General features: G+C 40.1%; 2 protein-coding genes across 3 annotated transcripts; one reads left to right on the top strand and one right to left on the bottom strand.

The window, feature by feature from the left end:
• Positions 1-1,289: 1,289 nt before the first annotated feature.
• Dok (docking protein homolog) lies at positions 1,290-7,666 on the bottom strand. 2 transcript variants are annotated; one of them, XM_017067706.4, is made up of 3 exons: positions 7,055-7,666; positions 5,309-5,626; positions 1,290-2,992 (listed from the first exon to the last, which is right to left on the bottom strand). In XM_017067706.4, exons 1-3 carry the CDS (start codon positions 7,136-7,138, stop codon positions 1,511-1,513), a joined length of 1,884 nt encoding a protein of 627 aa, XP_016923195.1. In that variant the 5' UTR covers positions 7,139-7,666; the 3' UTR covers positions 1,290-1,510. The 2 variants fall into 2 exon arrangements, with proteins under 2 accessions (XP_016923195.1, XP_065723650.1); XM_065867578.2 differs by lacking the exons at positions 5,309-5,626; positions 7,055-7,666 and adding an exon at positions 3,375-3,638.
• Positions 7,667-8,020: 354 nt separating this feature from the next.
• Atg5 (autophagy protein 5) lies at positions 8,021-19,828 on the top strand. The gene is made up of 6 exons (XM_017090630.4): positions 8,021-8,265; positions 8,339-8,438; positions 8,511-8,616; positions 9,418-9,643; positions 9,739-9,844; positions 19,142-19,828. Exons 1-6 carry the CDS (start codon positions 8,113-8,115, stop codon positions 19,258-19,260), a joined length of 810 nt encoding a protein of 269 aa, XP_016946119.2. The 5' UTR covers positions 8,021-8,112; the 3' UTR covers positions 19,261-19,828.
• The last annotated feature ends 475 nt before the right edge of the window (positions 19,829-20,303 follow it).

The following is a 20,303-nucleotide window of genomic DNA, read 5'->3' as shown; positions in this document are numbered from 1 at the left end:
TTTCTTTTGGTATTTTTTTGTGTTCGTTTTCGTATCGTTTGTATGTTTTTTTTTGTTTGTGACCTTTGCATAATACTCAAAAATGTCGTTTACAACGATCCTGGCTTGAGAACTCGAACGTGCATGGGGGGATCATATGGGGGTTCTTATTTTTTTGGGTTATGAGAGGGGGTGCATTTGAAAAACAACACTTAAGAAACCTATATTTACAGTCTAAGGTCGAACAAAAAAAGAGCCAACTAGTGTGGGAGATTTTAGAGTTTATGGCATTACACCGTTTGTTCCTATGGCAGGCTATATGATTTATCATACAAAAACGTATAGGAATAACAATTCGAGGGAGTTTTATAACCGATTTATATGGCAGCGAGACCTTGAGAGGACGGACGGATAAACGGAAACAAGTACAATTGCAGTGTATTTAAAATCTAGTTCATTTAAATATACAAAAACACATATATTTAACACAAATTCAACACACATTTTGTAAATTTTCGTTGCGTCCAGGATTCGAATTAGTTTTCTTGTTCTTTAGTTTTCGATTTTAAGTATGAGCCGGGGGAATTTTTCGAGTGCGATCAAGTGGCGGGCAGTGCTTGCTAAAATTTAACAGTTTCACATTTAACAATACAATCACAGATTACGAATTTAACATAATTAACGAAAAACAAATACAAAAATTGAACGATTCGAATGGTTTTTGGCAGGTCGGAGGGAAGGATAGATTCTGGGACTTGGAGATTCGACGCACTCCCTTCCCTCGATTTCCGGCCTGTTTTTGTTTTCTTTCTTTTGTAGAACTGTAAGGCACTCGGCAGTCTCTTCTTTTTCACTTATACTCGACATGCAATTCATTAAAATATTCAAAAAGTTACTGGTCTGTCACTGTTTCCAATGTTCCTACATTTTATAAAAAAAAAATATTAGTTCAACTCTTTTTGTTATAAGAACGTGGAATTTAATAAATACGTTTTAAACAGCAGATACTATTCCGTAAAAAAAGTAAATATATTTAATCAGCTACCGTAAATAGGAGTTACTTGTGATTATTGAAATTTAAACGTCAAGAAACAGCTCTTTTCACAATTCATTAAAATTCCCAGTAGGTCACTTACAAAGAAAATCACAAATAACTCTTATAAAGGGTCCCTAAATTTAATCAAAGGTTATGACAACATCTTTTTAGGGTTACAATTTGTTAAAAAAAGTTTTTCTCTGACACTCTGATTCATCTGCAAAAAATATAAAAATATTTATAAAGATGACTACTTGGAAAACCAAATGCAATGTATGTTTGACTCTGTTTTATCTCAAACAGTTCTTAAAAATATATGGACATTTGAAATGGCAAACATTGATGCGCTGGCTTAAAATTTGAAACAGTAACAGTTTTGGGATAAATAAAATAAAAACTTGGATTGCCTTCTCTTGAGCCACCCCAACCCCACTGCACCCGGTTCGATCCCAGGATCTCTGGATCCCCAATCCCACATCCCCACATATGTAGCTTTTACACTCGCTTCGGTTTGCTGACGATCGTGTAGTTGAGGCCATTGTAGCTGCGATGATCGATGGCTGCCGTATCGAGGTTGCTCTTGTTGGCCGTGGCATTGGTGATGCTGCTGCTGCCGCCGCTGATGTTGCAATTGGAGATTCCTAGATTGTTGTTGTTCGTCGTGCTGCTGGCTTTTCGCAGCACCCCGTAGCCAAGATGACTGTCGTCGGCCTTGCGGAAGCTCTCCGTGTCGGGACTAGCGATCAATTCGTATTCATTGGGCGGCGGAGGATTGCGATTGCCGGGCAGTGTGACATTCACAATGGTCTTGTAGCCACTCGATGTCTTGTTGTTCGGCGACAGGAAGTCCAGACGATCGTAATTGGAGTCCGGCAGGGAAGTCACACTCGCACAACCCTCACCAATATCGATGTCGATGATCTTGGGTGTGTTCTGACCACCAGAGGAGGATGATGATTTTGTGACCGATCGCTGGCGTACGAACTCTGAGGTATCGCAGAGTATGGGCATACGTTCGCAGTGCCTCACATCGCCCACGCCCCTCGTGCGCCACGCCTCTGTGATATTCTCGATGCACTCGTAGTCCCGCTCCGGTGGCGGCGCCTTCGAGGCGCTCTCATTGCGCAGCGGCAAGTCGGGCGGCAAATCGGGTGACATTTCCGGCTGGCATATCGATTCACCTTCCAGCGGTTTCAGTATCACCGAACTGTTCACATCGGCGGTGGCGGAGGGCGAGGATATCGTCGTTATGGCCACAGGCTCATATTTCACAATGTTCCTGTATTTATCACAATGGGTTGTTGGGCTGACTCCGCCCGGTTTGCGTGGCGGTTTATTGGGAATGTGTTTGCTGCTATTGCTATTTGCGGGTACGGATAGTGTGATGCCACCGGCATTGCCGACGCCGCCGGCACCTGCTCCTCCTCCTCCGCCACCACCAGGTGTTGCTCCAGTTCCAGCGCCACCCGCCGAAAAGTTATTCAGGGAATCGTTGGAGCTGATGAAACCCCTCAGGGAAATGCAACTTTGCGTCGAGTTGATCTCGAACTCGCCGCCGTGGGGATTGCTCGACGGTGACGGTGGCAGGGGACTCCGCGAGCCGGGCTCCATGCCAGCGGCCGCACTAAATTGATTCTCGCCGCACTCCAAAGTGCCCAGACTGTCGCCGCTGATCAGCTTCTTCATTGACTTCATCTTGGCGGACATGCAGCGGAATACCTCCTGCGGATTGGTGTGATCCAGGGTGAAGACGCCCTCGCCGGTGGTGCACTTTCTGCCCGCCTCGAAGGTGAACTTGCCATCGCGGTAGCCGTACTTCCTGATGAACCGATACGGCCACATGGCGATGGTGGCACCCAAATCCTCCGACTTGAGCTGCAGTTCTGTGGGCGTCATCTGGAGCATGTACGTCTTGGGCTCGATGCAGCAGCGAATGGAGGCCTCGGAGGGAATCAGCGTGATGATGAACAGGCCATCCTGCAAAATGGATACATTTTTTAAATTTATTAGTGTTATTACATGAAAAATAAGTTTTATATCAAAAAATATTGAGAAATGTACCTCGAAAAAAATCTATTAACACTTTTAATGGTTTTCCTAGGAATATAACCAATTAACAGATCATAAAGTTTTTTGTGTTCAAGTTTTTATGGTTGTTTTTTGTGTTATTATTAAAATAAATATTTTTTTCGATTTGAACAAGGTAGTTTTATTAGAAAAGTTTCCATTGCTTTTCCAATCACATGGAAAATACACTTCTTAGAGCCACTACTTTTATACTTTGAGCTAAACAAGTTTTTTGATATTTATAAACCTAAAAGAACCCATTCAAAATTTAACGTTAAAACCAAAAGCTTACAGAAGAACCATGTCTGAGATATTTGAAGATCTGAATGAAGATGAGGAAACAGGTGATGAAGACACCCTCCTTGTTGGGAACCCGCGGGATGAGGAGAGTCCTGGTGAGGAAACACCTTATGAGGAGCTGCGGGAAAGGGATCGCAGATTGATGAACATCGGTGAAAGCACCGAGCTGACCGAAAGCGCTGAAAGCAGCGATAATTTCTTTTACAATTCGATGGATATGCCACTCGAAAGACCTTTTCCTCTGGGAAAACCCCATGACCTTCGAGTGGGAAACTTTGATGAAGTGATGGATCTCATTGGGACCAGCGACTCGAATATAGGTCTTCGGCAAACACCAAAAATATCATTTGATATGATGGCCGAAAATTTGGACCCAGAGGATACCAATGATCAGAAATTAGATGGCCGGTGGCATAATTCTTTGGGTCCGGAGCGTGAACCGATCGCCGAGCAGCTGCTAATATATTTCCAGAAGAACTTAAGGCCCACTTTAATTGTGATCGTCGAGGACCATCAATTCCATTGCCATGCCATGGTGCTGCAAGTGCTCTCAAGCTTTTTCCGTCGCCCGAAATTAGCCCGATCGCATGTCTTCCAGCTGCCCAGTTCGATGGTCACCGCCCGGGCCTTTGTGGCCATGTATCGTTGGGCTCTGGAGGAGTCCGATCGGATGCGCCCCGGACTCCTGATGCAGATTTTTAGGGCAGCGCGGTTCTTCGGGTGCCAGGAACTCATCGCCAACTGTTGGCGGGGCATCGACCACGGTTCTCGGGTTCCGGATGGTGCCCTATGCTTGTACATCTGCAGCAGGGTGATGGGTCTGAGTCTGGAGGAGGGTCTGCTGTCGCGTTTGGGCAGCATCTTCCTGCAGTTCATCGCCAGCAAGGAGTTTCTGTCTGTGGGAGCGGGCACAGTGAGAAGATTACTGGGATTGTCTTCACTGGCTGTGAATTCGGAAATGGAGGTAGGTTTGCAGCAGCTGTCTTTTATAACTTTATAACCCCTCCTTAGGTTTATCTAGCCGCCATCATTTGGCTAAATCATAAGTGGCCCCAACGCAAGCACTTTGCCTTAAACGTGATGCAATCCGTACGCTTTGATCTATTGCCATTCATGTTCCTGCTGTCTCTGGTGAGAAGAGTGAAGGATGGTCCGCCAGTTATGCGTATGTTGGCCAATACTCCGATGATTCGTAAGCGGACACTCAAGGCCTTGGATGATGTGTAAGTTCGGATAACTAAGTGATGATCAACGGTAAACTATAGCTCTATTTAGGAAGGGATCGAAGTCTAGGTATCAGGGACGATGCGGGAATGGAACCCGCACCTGGATCTACGATCGCCGGGCGCCCCATCATCATGGGGCCGACTGCCGGCGGGCCCACTACGTCGACTTTGACTCCTTTGTGCGCTATGTCACCTGGCTGCAGACCGCCGGATCGAAGCACTGGCTCACTCTACGCATCATCGACGATCCAGATGTCAGGTGCTGCCCTCACCACCATCGTCGTGTAATCTAGCAAGTACAAATTCTAGTGACTCGCAATAAAATCCGACTAATTATGATAGTACGATTAGTCTGGCAACAGAGAAACCCTTTCTTATCAACTTTCTCAGCAAATTTATGGGTTCTATAAAGCTAATTTTCTCGCAGATCTTTGGATATGTAACAAAAATAGATATTCAAGTGGCTAAACTTGATTTGACTTTGTAAAACCCTGAAATCTAAATAAAACGTTCTAATCTCAAGTTTAAAATCCTCTAATACTTGCATAATTTAATCTACTAGTGTAAATTAGGCAGAAAATGATATGAACAAGGATCCAAAAATACTCATGGGGAAGAAAATCCCCCTTTGATTAAGCACTTCCTCAATATTATCGACACACCCCAGTAAGTTTTCGCGCATAAAGAGGTGATCACTCACAAAGGAGCTGCAGTAGAGGTCGTTGTCCTCCTCGATGGCCCCGATTCCGCCCGATGGTGACGTGTCGCAGAAGGCCACCGTTTGGAGGGCAGTGATCCAGTCCTTGAGGTCCTCCTCGCTACTGGTGCTCAATGTAAGGGTAACATGATGCTTGACGATGTGGATGAGGCGATCGGGCGGCGGTTCCTGCGTGATCTTCACGCAGTTCTCCAGGGTGAAGATCTTGGGGTTGCGGTCCTCCTTGCTCTCGCACATCTCCAGTCGGGCGATCCCATGGCGACTGGCCTTGAATAGCAAACAGTAGCGACTGCATGCTTTCTGCAAAGGATTGGGATACGATTAGATCGGTTTGAATATATCATAGTACAAAATGTAGGATTGTCTTTAAAATGGGTATTTAAGTAAGTTCATTAAGGATGGAATCCTAAAGAATTCCTTGAGGTTATAGTGCTTTTGAATACATTTATGTATTTCTAGATCGGTTCGGGTTGAGAATTTATTAAGCTTATTATGCAATTTTTCTGTATACGATCGAATCAGTTTGGCTACATCGCTAAAAAAGGAAGTTTCTAAGAACTCTTAAGTGGAATTTAAGGGGTCTTTATAATAAACATGTATTTCTGGGTAAATAAATCATAAATATGATACTATGGCTTATATGATTCTTCAACGTATTTTTAGACAATCCTACACTGATGTTATGAAAATCCCTTAAGATTTAACACTTAAGCATGAGTAGTGCAGAGATTTTGACTTACATAATGGGCTAAACCCTAGAGTACTCATCCACCCCACTCCCCCTACTGAGCGACCCCTTTTCCCCCTCTTGTTCCCACTTTTCTGCTGGCTCAAGAATTTCCTGTCGCACATAAACACAAATACCATGAAGTCGCATGAATCGCCAGCTGTGTGTGCCATCTGAAACTCGAACGTTTGCGGTCAGAGTACTAGCACTCTATAGAGTTACTTAAATAATACAAGATATTCCCAGAAAAATATTCAATTTTTACATCTGTAAGATCGTACAAAAAATGCAAGTGCTTTATGATGCAACCATTATAAGCTAGTGTTTCATGAAATCATATGTATTAAATATGAGGAACGCAAAGTATTATGACTTTCGATTAAATAAATACATCAAGAGTTTTCAAATTAAAATTTAATACAAATAAAAGTTTATTTTATATATTTTATATTGAAAAGGGTTAATATTAATAAAAGAAACAAAGTTTTTCAGACCACAAATTTAAAAAAAAATCAAAAATGTTTTTTTAAACCATTTGAACTGAAGAATATATCCTTTTCAATGAAAGGAACAACAAGTTTTAGCAAATCCAGATATAAAAAACCAAAGAATTTTGTTTTAACAATTTGATCTTGGGAAAACTTATACAAATAGAGATAGATATAGAATAACTGTTAGAAAACAACATATTAATATCTTAACCACCTTTAGTGCTATTATTTTTCCCGCCACTGTATGTTGTCGGCCCCTCTCTCGCTCTCTCCCCCTGCCGCGTATGCCCTCTCTCACTCCCACTCGCACAGTGGGCCTCATTTGTATGCAACAAGTATGCAGACACAAACACAAACACAAATTCAGCCGTAAAGTCCTGTTTGGTTTATTGAAAAACTACGCACTTGTGGGTAAATTCGAATAAAATCGCTGTTTAGGATCTGATTTATTTATTATATAGAAATTACTTTGCAGAAGGGGCGGAAACACGGCTAGGTGAATTTTCATACCTTTTTCGAGATGCGATTTAGCGAAAATCCAGTTTGGGTCGGCACATTAAGATATCCAGCCAAAACAGGTATTTCAACATCCATTCTGTGCACCACTCCTCCTCCTCTCCTCTCCTTCTGCCCACTCTCCTTCGTCTCCTGCTCTCTGTCCCTCTCTCGCTCTCGCTCTCCCGCACTCAATCACACCCTCTCGCTCACACAATGCGCCTCCGATTCCGAATCCGAATTGTTGTTGGCGGAGTTAACTATGCGATTTCTGGAGTTTTCCCGTATTTCATCCGATTTTCTGGGTTTTACGATGGTGTCGCGCTCGCCTTTTTATCACTTCATAATTAACTCACATCTAGAGTTTCACAAACAAACAAAATGTGTGCCCACATGTATGGTGGAAACAAAATAAACAGCAAGGAAAGAAAACAATCTCGATCGAGCCGATCTGGGCGGCGAACTACGAGTAATTGAGTTACGAATTGGTGTTCTTTTAGGTTTACAAGTCGTTTGGTCTTCGAATCCTATCCGATCGCTGAACAATTCCGTTTGAAATCGGTGTGACGCGTCTGCTTTGCTTTGATTATTTTATTTTAGTAAAATAAAAAGACAAATATTCTAGAGATGGAGCAAGATCGATGAGAAGATCGCGGCTATCGGTGTATCGAATATTCGATAGCCGGTTATCGAGAAACGGTCACGCTAAAATGTTGGGAGGGTGTATCCACTACCTTATCCAGGACACTCCCCAACATTTTGGTGATACCGTATTTGAAATACCAACGTCATGTTTCAGTATATACCAAAAGAATACCGAAAAAATACAATAAACCGGTGTCTTCGCTAAGTTAGCGGAGACATCTGCTTAGCAGGGACACACACCAATATTATATCTAGTAAATTAGACAGTCCGGCAGCACTGCCTCCCACAGCGTTACCACCCCGCTCATTTGCAGATAAACAGCTGTTTCTCGACAAATTGGACACCCTGTTATCGATAACAGCCCAAGTTTCCAAGTGCAAAAAGAAAATATATAATTTAATCAAAACAAAAGCGCAAATTAGGAGCCATGGCCCACGACCGCGAGGTGTTGCGAATGATCTGGGAGGGCCAGATAGGCATATGCTTCCAGGCGGACAGGGACGAGATCGTGGGCATAAAGCCGGAGCCCTTCTATCTGATGATTTCGCGACTGAGCTACTTGCCTTTGGTCACCGATAAGGTAAACAATTGGAATATATGAACTATATATGATAATCCTAATAATCCCCATGTGTTATTTGGTTTTCGGGCAGGTTCGCAAGTACTTCTCGAGGTATATAAGCGCCGAACATCAGGACGGAGCCGTGTGGTTCGATTTCAATGGAACACCCCTGCGCCTTCACTATCCAATTGGTGGGTTTTGCATTCACGGCGATGATTTCATGGTCCTCCTATTGATCACTAATCAATCTGATCTCCTATTAGGTGTCTTGTATGATCTGCTGCATCCGGAGGAGGACGGCACGCCCTGGAGCCTCACCATACACTTCTCCAAGTTCCCCGAGGACGCGCTCGTCAAGCTCACCTCCAAGTAATTATCAAATCATTTGGTTTTAGGAGCTACTTCGGCCAGCCGATGATTTTATGGCCTTGCAAATTTGATACAATATTTAAATTACTAAATCGGGGTCACCAAAACCCGTCTTCAAGACAATAGCTATGCGAAACAGAGTCTTAGAGTCATATTATATTATCAGTTCCGTATCGCAGTTTATTGATAACGATCATCTCATAGAATTTGCATATATTTTTATTAAATTGCTTGTCAATTTTGGTAGTTACCCCAAACATAACTATCCCACATTTAAGATGGCATCCAATGAGTAATTCAATGGACTCTATTAATGTAGTTTTAGGTCACCTTTATAAAAACCCAACAGTAACCAATATGAATAATTACAATCTTCTCTTAGTAACGTATTAATGATAATGATGAGATATATATTTCATATATATTCATTTACAGATATCCTATAGTTAAGATGAAATTAATTAGGTTAGCCTGTTAGTTCTAAAAGTGCAGTTTAGTGTACCCCTTGTAAAATATTGTAAGAATCAAACTTACCAATATAAAAAAAAATCAGTTTTAGGTAATGCCCACAATAATAAAAAAAGGGTTTGTTAAAACCAAGGGTTATGTCTATATACTTTATAGATCGGAAGTCTAAAATTGATTGCCAATAGTATAGTAACCTTTGCAAGAGTTTAATAATAATTGATCTTATTTTACCTTGAGCATAAAGGATATCATTGATAAGAGGTTTATAATTTTTTATTTTTTGTTCTTTTTTAACTGCCAATTTGTATTTTATAAACTATTAATACATTTTAGGGAGCTTCTGGAATCGCACTACATGTCCTGCCTGAAGGAGGCGGATGTGCTGAAGCACCGCGGTCTGGTCATATCCGCCATGCAGAAGAAGGACCACAATCAACTCTGGCTGGGCCTGGTCAACGACAAGTTCGATCAGTTCTGGGCGGTCAATCGGAGGCTGATGGAACCGTACGGCGAACAGGAGTCCTTCAAAAACATTCCCCTGCGAATCTACACGGACGATGTGAGTGGAAAACGAGGATCAAGATCCGATCAGATCAATTCAGTTCAGTTCAGTTGAGCCAAAATTCATGGATTTTATATCTCCATTATTGATAGGACTTCACGTACACCCAGAAACTGATTTCGCCGATCGGCGAGGGCGGACAAAAGAAGAGTCTGGCCGACCTGATGGCCGAATTATCGACACCTGTGCGCAAAGCGGGTGAGTTGGGATTTTCGATTTTAGAGCCCTTATAGCTGGCTATCAATTACCGCAGGCACTCTAAAAAAAACAAGAATAGGAAAACTAAGCTGAGAGTCTCGAAAGGGAAATGAAAACGGGCAGAGCCCATTGTCTGCGCAGACGCAGCGTCTCTTGGAAATTAGGGAAAAGGTGCCAGTCAGTCTGGCATGGCCAAGTGCATGTCTATCTCTCTGTATCTCGCTGTATCTCTTTCCGCTGACCCCTCTGACTTATTTATTTTTCTATTGAATAACACAAACGAGCCGAGCCGTGCCGAGCCGAGCCGAAAAATCCGCCCTGAGCGGCACTCACCGGCAATCATTCTTCAATTCATCAATGTCCCATCTGAACAAAAACCCGAAAAAAAGCAACAAAATAGATAGAAATAGAAACAGAAGATGGAAAAGGAGATTCTCCGATTCTCCTGGGCTGAATACAATGCCCCCGGGGTGGAAAAGCGACCCGGAGCGGATCGGATCGGAACGGATCGCAGGTCTTTTTGGCCATCTCGCTTGCCCCCGCATTGAAAACCTGGCCAAAAATGTGCCCTGTTTCCCTCTAGCTCGTCGCATTTTCCTTGGCCATTCAAACCGAGTGTGTGGAACAAAAACGAATGAAAAATTCTTTGTCTGCCGGCTGGAAATTTGTCGACAATGAAAATGTGCGTGTGGATTTTCGGGGCAACAGCAACAACAAAGGCGGCTAGAAAACCAGCAAATGCAACAAAAACGGCAACAATTGAGGAAAAAACAACATCCGAAAAACCATAAGCGATTTTAGCAAATACAGCATTAATAAATAGTTTTCAAACATGGCAGCCATTTAGGGAAAATTTAAGACAAATTCAAAATACATATATATAGGAAACTATGACAGCTATTCGATTCTTTAGATATTTATTTTTTAAATGTTTGTGGTCTCAAAATAATATTTATACATTTTTTATAACAGCGATCAATTTTGCAAATTTATTAAAAATAATGAAAACTAACAATATTTATTAATTTTTATTATTTAAATTAGAAATGAAAGTATTTTTCAATTTTTGTAATACAAATTACAAAAAATATTCCTGATCTGCGACCTAACATCTTTCATATGATATATCATTTCACAGATGACGAATGTTTTTTGGATTTTAGATGTTGAGTTCACAAAATATTCGCATATTTATTTTCAACTTTTAAGATTTTTTTTTATTTTTCTAAAAATTAAAAAATTATTTTCCAATACAAAAATTTAAATACAATTTATAAATATCAAGTACTTTTATAAAAATCATAAAACTACTTTGAGTTTATAATTTCCGTGAAAAACTCCACTAACAAGTACAAAATAATAGATAAAAGCCTTAAACATTTTCATGAGCAATAATAATATTTATAAGAAAGGCAATAGAAGGTGCAACTTTAGCTGTAGAACCTGCAACATTGACTAGCTTTTATGAACATGGAATTTGCAACTGCAACGACACCAATAGGATTGATAGCAACTGCAACAAAACGATTAATAGGTTGCATTTAAAAGGTAATAGAAGGTTCAACATTATCTAAGTTACCAGCAACATCAACGAAATTTCATAGCAACAGCTTTAAAAAAACCTGAAACAGACTTTTAATTTGCATCAGTAACTTTATCGACTAAAAGTGAGACAATAGAAGGTGCAACATCAGTTTTAGAACCAGCAACATTATCTAAAAATAACAGAAACAAAATAATAAAAACCTAAAGAAGACTTTTAACTTGCAACGGCAACTTTATCGACTAAAGGATAGGCACTAGAAGGTCAACATCATTCATAGAACCAGCAACATCCACTTAAAATCACAGCAACAATATTATAAAAACCTCTAATAGACTTTTAACTTGTAACATCAGCATTATCGACTGAAAGAGAGGCAATAGAAGGTGCCACATTGGCTATGCAACCTGCAACATCAACGAAAACTGCCAGCAACAGCTTTAGGAAAACCTACAACAAACTTATAACTTGCAACGGCAACTTTACCGACTAACGAAGAAGCAATAGAAGCTGCGACATCAGCTGTGGAACCTGCAACATCAGCGGAAACCCCCAGCAAAGAACCTGCAACAAAAGTACACCAGCAACTGTTAGAAAATGCCAAGCATTGCTGTTGACCTGCGGCGCCGGCGACAAGAACAGCACGAACCAGAGCGAGACAGCGCCATCGGAGCGAGACAGAGACGGAAAGACGGGGCCAGAGCGAGACGGGTAGACGGGTGGCATCGTGTTTTGCTGGACGGCAGCAACTTGCAACGCGCACACACACGGCAAACCTCCCACTCCAGTGGCTTAGGTGCAATAATAGCATTGGGAATTCCAAAGACGGACAAAAGGCGGAACTAAATACCTGCGGCTGGGATTTACGAATTATATTGTGAGGGTTTTTCGGGAACCACTTGGCCATAGCCCATAGCTAGTGCTCTCCATTCAGACAGAGAGAGAGATCCCTCCTGTGTGCGTCCATATGTTTCGGCCACGTTGGGTATTTCCCAGGTGTCCCGATCTCGCTGCATTTTGTTTCGAGTCCTTTGGTTGTGCACTATGCACTATGCCCTATGCACTGTGCACCATGATGTTCTATGCAGCATGCACCCTAGTGCGCTGGCCAAGGTGTGAAATCTTTATTTGCATGCTTATAGACGGCCTTCTCTGCACACTCGATGATCCCAAGGAATTTCCCATTCGAAAGGTGAGAGATTTCCGACGATCCTAAACAATTGCCGATGGATGTCGATCAACACGTATTTTCCCAAAGGTCATTCGGCACTCGGATGGTGTTGTATGTACGATGTCCTTGGCGGAGGATTCGGATTTGGCATCGGCAAGGATTCCTCGGCTCCTTTTTGCCGCACGCCTGGCTTAAGTGGGCCATCCTAGGCAATCCAATGACATTTTCGGGTTTCCCCTAGATTTTAGATTTGGGTTCTACAGGGATCAGGAGAGAATGTTGCATGGTCTGGCGGGATTTTGGATGGGCAATTAAAACAGGTTGCGCTAATCAATGTGTGTGACTTTGGGGGATACCGAAAAGGAATTAAAGGTTCTCCTGATCCAGATCAAAAATCTGTAAAATTATATATTAATGATATTTTTTTATGTCTTTAACAATAGTTAAAACTAATTAAATATATGTTTTCTCTAAAATAAAGTTTGAATTGAGTCATGTTTAAGATCCCAGACATTTCTTAATCACGACTTTTATGGTGTTTGCCATTTAAACGTACATACATACGTTCCTTAAAGTTTAGTAATATCTGAAAGCTATAAGCAATTTTTTTCATTTTGCAGTATGAATATTATCCCATTTTTATCTCTTTTAAGTACAGAGATTAAAGTTGAACCCAATTTACTTAATTTTGCAGTATAAATTAATATAACATCTGACTTTTATCTTTTCTCAGTACGTATTTCTGTATATAATTCCCTAGATCATTTAATAAGCTCTTTTTTTTTAGCAATAACAACTATGTATCTCGACGGAATATCAAATTTAACTAGATATCCAGATACATTTTTTGCAATAGCATATACCATAGGGGGATAAGCTCTATATAATCTCATGCGGCTCTTCCCCATCCCTTCAGACTCTCCATTTAACACCCTCCTCCCTTTTTTCCCCCATCCCCATCCAAGAATCTTTCGCATTTTTGGAGTATACAAATCGGAATTGAAATCAAACAGAAATGCATTCAAAACATGATCAATTTGTTTCCCCGGGTTTTTCATGAAACTTGGATGGTGTTATATGGGATGGAATGGGATCGGATCGGATCGGTTCGATGGATGGGGAAAGAACGGCAGAGGCTAAGAGGAGTGCGATAAAGAGGAGGAGGGAGCGATGGTTTGGATAACGATTGCACGTATTTGTGGTGCGTGCATTTTCATAGAAAATCGTATTTAAATTGAAATGAAATTCAAATATACAATGCAGCCGGGTCTCTGAGTTTTCAGTCGGAACGTGGAAGGTTCAAAGTAGATGCGATTCCAAGAAATCAAAAAAAAAAAATACAAAAAAAAAGACGAAAGAAGAAGCGGCAGAGGAAGAATCTAAGACGCGTCAAAAATAAAAGAAACGCATTTTTTTTTGGCTTTGCCTTTGGCTCCTGCTCCGTCTATCCCTATCTCTTTCACTCGCTGGCCACCTTTCTCGCTCGCACTTGTGATGCTCCTTGTGCATTGGCATTCGCTTCATTTGTTGTTGCTGCTTTCATGATTTGCCGCCGGCAGCGACGCCGACTGCGCTGCCTTCGCCGGAAAGCAGCAACAATAAATGCAAGTGGCTTTCAGTGTTGCCAGGCTTTTGAAAGTTTACAAAAAAAATTTTTGTTAAGAAGTAAAAAAAGTTGAAATAACATCCTAATTAGGAAAATAATTATATACGATTTTATTATATATCATCCTACTCTGTATCCTTAAGCCAAATATTTAGTTCAAATAAGTTTAGTAAAAATTATAGATTTCATTTTATGAGATCCTTTTAAATGGAAAACCAGTTTTCCGATTATATCCGATTTTATTATATGTAAATCTTTCTACTCTGTATCCCTAAGCCAAATATTTAGTTCAAATAAGTTTAGTACAAATTATAGATTTCATGTTATGAAATCTTTTTAAATCGATAACTTGTTTGCTTAGTTCACTCATGTCTTACTAATATCTTATCTTGTTCACTAATTCAGATGTAAAATAGCAGAGATTTTTAATTTCATTACTCTCTATTTTGGTAAATGATATCATAAAATTTTAAATTGTTATTGGGCTGAAAAAATATTCCTTGGCCATTAGTGGGATTTGAACTCTAGTTACAATAGGCTATTGTGATATCTTATGAAAACAAAAATTATGGACTTACCCTGCTTCAATATTATTCAAGGATCCAAGTGATATAAGAAATATCTGTTGGTGATCTGTTTTTTTTTTTCGGTGCATAAAAAGCTAGATTTAGCTGGAAAAAAGCTGGAACTGGCTGAGCTACTTCAGCGGGGCTTGTGTGTGTGCGTGTGAGGCATGCTGGCTGTGTTTGTATTTGTGTAGGGTGCTCTCGAATGTGTGAAAAGGAAGTTCTGAGATATCACCTCCGCTTATTTGTATTTACACCTTCGCCAGCACCTCGACCCCCTGCCCCTCCTCCTACTCCTCCCCCTCCTTCTTTTTTTATTTTTTCTCTTATTTTTTCTGCCTTTTTTCGCTGCACTCCAACAAAACTCCGGTGAAAACGGCGGCGCACGGAAATCGCACCTCAATGTTTATCACTTTTGCCTCTCTCTTTTACTCCTTAGTTAAAAGACAAGCACCCCCCACCCCCCTGGTTTTTCGCCCTCCCTCTCACTCGCTCTTTCATCGGCGCATTTGCTTAGTCCCATTTCGACACATTTTCGTTTGCATTTCGTCAATCAGACAAACAATACAAATACAAATGCCAACCTGCAAAATGCAACCTGGACAATGCCCATGTATGGGTTCGTATGTGTGTGTGTGAGGGCAGGTGTGTGCGTGTGTGTGTCTGGTGTGTGTTTGTGTTTGTGCGACAATTGGCGGTGCCACGCCCCGCTTTTTGGGTGGGCTGCTGCTATGTGTCAGTGTTTGTGTGTTGATCTTCGCAGCATCATTATTTTAATTTACCTTTTTTTAACACCTGGCGATCATCAATCATACTTCGTTTAAATGATCTCAAAACCGAACCGAAATTTAAATATTTTTCAAAAAACTTTTCTTTTAAGAACTATAAAATCAGCTTTTACTTAATTTTACACATATAAACTCTTAATATTCAATTATAAATATTATTTCTATCATTTTAACCTTTTTTCTTCCTAAATCTCGTAAAGGCCTTGAACCTAACCTTATAAATATCATAATTTTATTATCAGAGTAATTTTTATCAATCTAACATTCCTTTCCAAATATAGCCCTGATTTTTAAGAAAAAATGGTATAATAATCTAGGTAAATATCTATATTAAGATTAACATTTTTCAAGTATGAGGAACTACAAAGTATACTTGGTAACAGGTGATTGTGGGGATATATTACAACACAAACCCAGTTTATAAGGCAAACAAACCATTGTTAAACTATTCACTATTGCTGCAATCTTGATACATTGTTGCCAATCCCCCAATAGAAATCACTTAAGAAGCCTCCGTTTCGATTCTTCCACTTCCTGCCACGCCCCCTCTTCTGGGCACCCACTTAATACCCCACTTTCTTGTTTGTTTGTTTCTTCTTGTCTGGTTGATCGGCCATTATCGGGTGCAATCTTCAATTCACCATCCAACTGCACCGTCAACGAAATCCGATTTCATTTCTTTCGCTAAACATCCGCAACCCCTGCTCCCATCCCCTTTGATCGTAATTCCAGTACTTTGTAGCTGGATGAAAATAAACCCAAATTAAAATTGAAATTATGGGGCCCAAAAAAAAAGAAAAGAAAATTATAATGAAGAAAGACAGACAAACAAAAGCCAAAACAATTGATTAGCACTTTTTGATTTCGCACTCTTTAATGGCGTCACTGAACTGCAAAATTGACTTTTCCAAGTGCTATAATAATGGTCGTTATGGAACGTTTGGAATTCTGAAACAGACTCTATATTTCTCTACATATGTACATACTCTATTTTTTAATGGCTTTATGGAACACAATCTATTAAGTGATTATAATGATTGGGACGCCTTATCAGATCGATGAAGCGTGGTTATTTTTAGACATGAGCTATGCCATGTCGTACGTTCTCCACCTTCGCCGCTCCCCTCGAATTCTTTCCACGTTGACGATAATAAAAATGGGATCAATAAATTTTCAGACTGTTTGGCGCCACTCTCGCTCTCGCTCCCTCTCTTTCTCGCCGCCGTCTCCCTCCCTCTTTCTCTTTCTGTGGGGGGCCCCACACACACACTAACACTCGCATATTATCATCGAGATCAGAGGTGTATATACTTATAATGCCTGTCTGCGGGTTTGTCCCCCATTTAATAGTTTATATCGTTCGGGTCGGTTTCCTATGCAAGATTTATGATCTATTTGGCGCTTTGGAGGTGTCTCTGGTTTAATGGTTACCCCACAAATCGCTGAATATATCCAGCCGATTGAGCGGCACCTTGGGAGATATTACGTTTAATTGCTTTACAGTTCCAGTTTTCGGAACTATAAAACTAGATCTGAGGGTAGATATGGTTAGGTGAGTCTAAATGGTAGAGATATTCAATCCAAAAATAAAATCTCAGATTTTTAGCAACAAGCCTTACTTTCAAATTCCCTGGACCTTCTAATAGTTATATTTATTGAATTTCTTACACAACCTTTAAAGCCTAATAACTACACTAATCGCTTTTGTGCTATTATATTACCTAGTTATGCCAACGGCCATAAACATTTTTATTCTGAAATGATTGTGAATTTAAATGATTGTGTAATTTACGTTTTACCCCTCGGTCACTAGGCGAACTTTGAAACAATAGACTTACTTCCCTTACTTCCACCCAAAGCGTTCGTTATTTATGGCCTTGGTTTATTACTTTTAAGTAATAACTGGCCTTAAGCATATGTACAAGTTTGTTACTTTTTCAGTTTGTAATTATTTTTACTTTGAAACCCAAATAGAGCCCAGTTATATATTCGATTGGTTTTACATTCCAGCATTTTGGAATAATAATATTCATAAAGAATTCTTCTTGCAATAAAGCGTAGTACGTATTCCTCCCGAAACCACCTGAAGAATGCCCCCTGTATCGCCAATCGATTCGCTTCCCATATTTCCACTCGAGGCAATTGGATTCCGTTCATTTATTATTTTTGGGGTAGCGCCATTAGCTTGGTCATTAAACTCGTGACTTGCCCAACCGCAACGGATCGAAATGGAATGGAACGGTGTGTAGTAAGTTGTATATCGCGGGTTCTATATAGAGCCATAGAGCTATGGAGCTGTGCGCCCTACTTGAACTCGTGCCCCGTTGCACAAATCTTATCGCCACCGCCTCCCACCGCCTGTAATCAGCCATTATCAGCCCATCCACATACATTCCATATCAACCAAGCATACACAGATGGGTATATAATATATATGAATATGTACGGGTCTGACTGGCGTTATAAAGCCTCGATCGGGAAGCTCGCCATAACGCCCCGGACGATTGGCAATCGCAAGGCATCGGCAATTGGCGATCGGCAATCTATAATTACAATTTATATGCTAAAATTAAAAATGACGAAATTTGTCACGATCGGTTCCCCGAAAAAAAAAGAAAAAATAAGAATGGAAAGCACACACACTTGTAGATAAGGCGCTAAACTCTGATTTCCAAGCGAGTCCAATTTCTGTAGAGCCCGCCTCCTCTTTTTGAGTACCCATAATCTTTATGGCTCGCAAATTGATCATGATCAGATCCGCTGTGTAGGGCATATAGAAGCCATGGAGATATAGCGGCGGCTTATCAGGCTGCAGTAATCGCTAGCTGATCTCATTCATTATAATATAGGTACTCCTATATGTAGGCTTCACATGACTGCTGTCTCTCATTAATGAAATATTGATTGCCGATCATTTACATAATGGTTAAGTGATCTCTTAATGGGCATTTTATTTTCAATAAGAAAACTAAGTGATCATAATGGATCATTAACTGTGTCTTTAGGTATACCAACATTCTTGAGATTACCAGGTGAAATAATCTTTATAGCACTTCCGGTTTTTCAGTTACTTGGTAACAATTTTGGGTCTTATATAACAAGAATAGTTTACTGATACCGAAAGTTAATAGTCATTGTAAAAAACGTTATATGCTAAATTAAACTGGAGTGTATGCAGCGGCACGATACCTTTTAACTTTAAATGATCACATTAAGTTTTATGAAGACCGATTATGTTTGTTATTACTTTATGTAGCCTTTGAAATGATCGATAATTGGATTAATTATAGGTTAGCATAGAAAGTTGTTTTTAACTATGGTAGCAAACAATAATACTAAGTGATATATCGAAGTAAGTCCCCTTAAAGTCATAATGATTCTTGAAAAAATAAAAAAAATATTTATATAAAACTAAGTATACTAAGTGATATACCAAAATAAGCACCCTTAAAGTCTAAGATTATGATTCTTGGAAAAAATAAACAAAACATACTTATAAAGTAGACGATTACTTCGGGCTTTTAGTTAAGGCCTTAACTTTGTGGGGATTTTTTTAGAGTGCCAATTTGTTGGGTTCCTGAAATGAAATTGCTAAAGTATTACCCCAATATTCTTACTTCCAGTTGGTTGTCGGACCCATGGAATCGATCTTCACGAGGAGACCCAACTGCAATGGATGTCCGAGCACCTGAGCTATCCCGACAACTTTCTGCATTTATCGGTGGACTACAAGGATGTCTAGCCCCCTGTCTATATGTATATATCTATACCTATATATTCGATGTTTTGCCCAGTCCGCGTGTGTGTGTCTGTTTGTATTTGTTTCCATGTGTGTTTGTGAATATGTGTGTGTGTGTGTGCTGTTCTATTTTTCGATTCCAGCAAATCCCAGGGCGATCCTCAGCGATCGATTTACAGTCAAACATATATATATATATATATACGCCTACATGTATATATAGAAATATACGTCTCTAGTTAAGCTAAACTGTATGTAATATTTATGATATATGCCAGCATTTAAAAGAAGCGAGCAGCGCAAACCAAACGATTACTGGAACTACCCACTAACTAAAACATATACTATAACTTTATGCAGTCGAACTTTTTTCGTTTTGAAGCACTATCTGCTAGTTTAAGTTGCGGGATATTTAATTGAAATTAATTATTTTGTATGTTTCTGGGTATATTTAAGTCCTATTATTATTTAATACACTAAAAATAACATCACGCCACATTATTGATTTATAAAAGCCATTTTGTATTGACCTAATCAAAAATATATATACGAAAGTTATGAAAAATGGTAATACGTGTTTATTTTGGAGGTCGAAATGATTAGTAAACTTTAACTTTCTTTTAAAAAAATTGTTTAAAATATTTTGATATTGTTTTTCAGCACCATTGTAAAACATCTTGTTTCATAGATCTAGATCTTAACTAAAAAGTTCTAGAAGCTCGACTGTATGTGTTCCAGGATAGATCGGTAGATCGTTCAACTGATCGTTCAGCCATCGTGTTCATCGATCAACCTCCATAAGCCACCGGAAACTGGTCAAGCCCCAAAAAAAAAGCCCCAAAAAGGTTATCAATTTCGGTCGCGATTTATCCGCCTGTCGAGATAGCGCCTGGAATTGAAAATTGGGTCTGGACTGGCAGTGCTATATCTGTTTGTTTGCCCTTGCCACCAGGCGGACCTTACACAATATGTTTTTGGCCAACCCCGAAATCGGAGATCTTCAGCGAATTTGCTTTATTTGAAGAGCACCGATTTGACACTGTCAG

The sequence above is a fragment of the Drosophila suzukii genome, chromosome X (assembly GCF_043229965.1).
Source record: "Drosophila suzukii chromosome X, CBGP_Dsuzu_IsoJpt1.0, whole genome shotgun sequence".
Lineage (NCBI taxonomy): Eukaryota > Metazoa > Arthropoda > Insecta > Diptera > Drosophilidae > Drosophila > Drosophila suzukii.
The sequence above is the reverse complement of the archived record's forward strand: the minus strand, read 5'-3'. Positions and strand labels throughout refer to the sequence as shown.